General features: G+C 27.5%; 1 protein-coding gene across 1 annotated transcript; it reads right to left on the bottom strand.

Annotated features, from left to right (window-relative positions):
* Positions 2,209–2,877, bottom strand: LOC107648402. Its single transcript, XM_021104883.1, has 2 exons — positions 2,737–2,877; positions 2,209–2,575 (listed from the first exon to the last, which is right to left on the bottom strand). Exon 2 carries the CDS (start codon positions 2,555–2,557, stop codon positions 2,351–2,353), a length of 207 nt encoding a protein of 68 aa, XP_020960542.1. The 5' UTR covers positions 2,558–2,575; positions 2,737–2,877; the 3' UTR covers positions 2,209–2,350.

Below are 4,420 nucleotides of genomic sequence, written 5' to 3'. Positions count from 1 at the left end.
ATCATAAATAAGTAAATAATTTTGTAATATTATTATGGATATAAATATTTAAGAGAATATTTTGATGAAGAATAAATTTTTTGTAAAGAATGAAAATTTTTGTCTAAATATATAAAAAAGATATGCATTACACAGGATAATCTTCACTCTTTGTCAATTTTTTTTCTCCTCACCATGGCATTCCTAATACATACTAATACTAATACTAATACTTACTAACGCTAATAGTAATGAATGATAATTTTATAATTTTGTCTTTTAATTATCCAAGTTTATTTGATTATTCCAATGTTATTTTGAAGAGGAGTGCTACACATACAAGTCATTTGGTTTACAAGTTATCATACAAGTTGGGAGAAATTTAACAAAAAGCACGCTGACCCATATACGATTTCTATGGCGTGCTCCTCCTTCTCCTCCTCTTCTTCCTTCTTCTTCTCCTTCTTCTTCTCCTCCTCTTCCTTCTTCTTCTCCTTCTTCTTCTCCTACTCTTCTTCTTCTTCCTCCATTGAAAATGAGTTTCTTGTCAAATTTGATCTCCTTCGTGCGTTCTCTCTTTGCCTTTTTATTCGTTGTTTTATCTATGTTTATCACTGGTATTCTTGCTTAGTTTTTTTTTTTCGATTTTCACGGTTTCTGAAATCAAACTTTGAAATCGTTTTGAAGATAATGGAACTTCAAAAATACACCAAACGATTACAGAAATACACCCAAAAAATTACAGAAATACATCCAAACGGTTTCAGAAATTCACCCAACGATTATAAAAATACACCCAAAGGATTTAAGAAATACACCCAAAATTCGTTGAAGTACACCTTATGCATAATTTAGAACTCTTTCTCTTTCTCCTCCTCATCTTCTGCTGCTTCTTCTTCTTCAAAAATAATTTCAGAGTTTGATGTCAAAAAACAATGGAAATCGAGAATAACAAAGAAAGAAAACAGAGAGAAAAACACGTAAATAAAGAAGGAGAAAGAGAAGACAAGAAACGAAAGAAGAAGAAGAAAAAGATGCACGAAAAAAGAAGGAGAAGAAAAAGAAGAGGCATAGAGAAAGAAAAAGAAGAAGAAATAAATGACTTGTATGACTTGTATTTAAAATTTTTGTACTTATACTACTTGACTACATCCTTCAAAGTTTAAACCATCTATTAACATGAGCTTAATTTCTATTTCCTCCCTTCTCCCATTTTAGATGAATTGTCGTTTAATTTTAGTGTTTGCCTATTAAAAGATGGATTTACCTATCTTGTTATAAATCGAAATTTTTTTATAAAAAATATAAAAATTTAAGTTTTTAATGTATTTATTTTATATTTATTAAATAAAAATATTTAAAATTTTTTGTTAATGATAAATTTAAGAGTATATATTAGTTAACCCATTAGTTTTTCATGTAGTAGCATTTGTGAAAATGAAAGAAATTGTTATGCTTTATTGCTTTATGATTTGGATGGACCTTATCCCTTGTAATAAATAATAATGCGCAAAAGCTTATCCGATCCTTGAAACCGTGTCAAGATTTTTGACACAGGGTGTAACTTTGGTCAACACTCAACAGTCACATGAATGATATTGGTTGGGAACATTATTTAAATACATCATTTATTAACGAGCTATGTTTTCATTTGCAACACCAACAAGACCCATTCACTCGTGAATTCATTTTGTGCTCTGAAGAGATCATTTGTTTTTTTATTCTGCAAATATATTTAGAATGTTTTAACTACATTAGATGGAATATATTTTTAGGAAAAAAATTTAAGTATTTTCGGTGTAAATTATAATTTTTGTACTGATTTATTAGTCCAATGACAGGTATAGAAATGTAGTACTTATAGTTAAGTTGCCGTCAGTTGGATTCATGTTCTTATATTCTCATTTTGCCATGAATAATCGAACTTAAAAACAAAAACCAAAAACCTTGTTGAAAACATAGGAAGAAACCTTGTTAAATAACACATGGTGAGTCCTATTGTAAAGGTTCTGTTGTAAATCTTAACCCTATAACCACATTATGAGTCCTATTGTAAAGGTCAAAGTTCCTGGTTAGAAAGAAAAGGAAATTATTGACTTGATAGTTATGTATTGTAGTAGTGGTTGCGTTTAACAATCAAAATTAGTACTTACATGATTATATTTTGTTTGAATATTTAATTCATCATAAATTGTAACACTTTACAAAAATTAACAACATAAATCATCATTAGGGAAACAGAAATGAACATAAATTGAATATCACTAAATGAAATGAACTACAAAGAACTGGTAAAAAGAGAAATAATATATATGAAATTAATCAAAAGTGCCCTTAACAGTAAATAAAGTAGAAAAGTTGTGGATGGCTGCTAGATATAAAGACGAACATTAAGAACAATGAAGAACAAAATGAGAAACAGACCATATATTACAGTGTGCACAAAAATGGATGCTACAGTTGTCTTCATGTTCATGAACTCGAAAGGCGAGTTCTTCCCCGGCAACTGAAAGATCATTCCCGGCGACAACAACCAAAATAGAGCTGCAGCTATGAACGGAGGAGCCCAATTGTTCATTTTATTTCTTAGGTCCCTCTAAGAAAGAAACAAGAGTTAGAAAAGACTTGGAAGAGGTAGTGATAGAGAAGAAAATAAAAAACATAATAAATAACAAATTAATGTAAAGTTCAGTTCCTAAAGTAAAGGGGCGAATATCGGAATCCGAAAAAGTTGAACATAAAATTAATCAATCATACTTTAATTTCTCTTTAAATCTTTGTCCTCCTTTTTATCCGCGGCCAGCTAGTGGAATTTTCTAGATAAGAAAGGGATCGTTTTTTTATGGTCAATGATAAAGAATATAGTAGCAAGGCTGGTTGTGGTGAAGGGATTGGACACTATTATTAATAAGTTGCAATAAGCAATACTGCAATAGTGTAGAACTAACTTAGATTAATCAAATGATTAATTCATTCCATAGACTCACTTCTATCTAAAATTAATTCTACAAAATTACTTTCATTTAAATTTTAATTTAATAAATTTCAATCTAAATACACACTTAAATATTTCACTTAAAAAAGGACAAAGATAAATAGAGGTTACATGTGGTTGATGAAGTTCATCATTGTTCATTTAGTGGATGATCACAAATTAGATTTCTTTGTTGTTCTCTTTCTATGTATGATTTCTTTATTGTCCTCGCTTTATGATTTATAATGCAGAGTAGGAGATAGACAAAACAAAAAGATAATAAATGAAAGAAAAAGATGGAAAAAGACCCTACAAAAAGCTTTATAAAAAAAAAATCAATAATTCATAGGAGACACAAAGGCATATGCACGCTGAATGTCTTTTACTTAGTCTAGTTAATCATGAGAAGATTATTAGAGTTATTTTTGGGTAAAGATATAAGTCTAAGACTGATACATGTCATATTGCGGTTTGACTAAAAAATCAATTTTCGTTAAAGAGTAAACTTAGTTACAATATGAAAGAAAAATCACTTAGTCTGAACAGAGGTTACAAAATTTGGATATGTTTTTGATATTATTCTCAAATATAGAGACGTGTGGTATTGTATTTTAGAGCAGTGAATTATACCCTTTTTTTAGTGGGTGAAATACATTTTTTTTTTAACCAAATGAAAAAGCTTCGGGCTATATGGGAGAAGTATTGTTAGAAAATTTAAAAAATAAAATTGAGTCTTTTATCTCGCAATTTGGGAGTTATTTTTTTTTTTAAATAACAAAACTATTTATGTGTGTTTGTATATTTTATTTAACAATATATTTTGCATAAATATATTAGCACAAATACATTTTATTAAGGTTTAATTATTCTATTAGTCTCTATAATTTTACAAAATTTTTAATTAGGTCTCTATATTTTTTTTTTAATTGAGTCCTTGCACCAAATTTTTTTTTAATTGGGTCCTATGCTTCTTTTTTTCTTTTTATTTGGGTTCCTGTATCAATTTTTTTTTAGTTAGATCTCTATACAATTAAACTAATTACTGTCAAGAGGGACTTAATTGAAAAAAATTTGGTGCAGAGACCAAATTAAAAGAAAAAAAGTATAGGGACCAAATTGAAAATTTTGCGAAACTATAGAGACCAATAGAGTTATTAAATCTTTTATTAACATGAATATATAAAAGAGGAATAGTAAACGGTCATTAGAATTTATTATTTTTGGTTATCAATTAGTTATCAATGTTTAAAAGTATGAGATAAAGTATATAATTAGATTACTAAACTAAAGAAATTAGTATAAAGAAATTGAATTTATGATTAAATAATGATAAAAAATAATAAATTCTGATGACTTCTTAACATTTTTTTTTATATAAAATACTTTAATACTAATATATATATAATAACTTTCATATTCGATAATAATTTACTATAATTTGAAATATGAATATTAATATATAATTTT

Source organism: Arachis ipaensis, chromosome B06, assembly GCF_000816755.2.
Source record: "Arachis ipaensis cultivar K30076 chromosome B06, Araip1.1, whole genome shotgun sequence".
NCBI classification, from domain to species: Eukaryota; Viridiplantae; Streptophyta; class Magnoliopsida; order Fabales; family Fabaceae; genus Arachis; species Arachis ipaensis.
The sequence above is the reverse complement of the archived record's forward strand: the minus strand, read 5'-3'. Positions and strand labels throughout refer to the sequence as shown.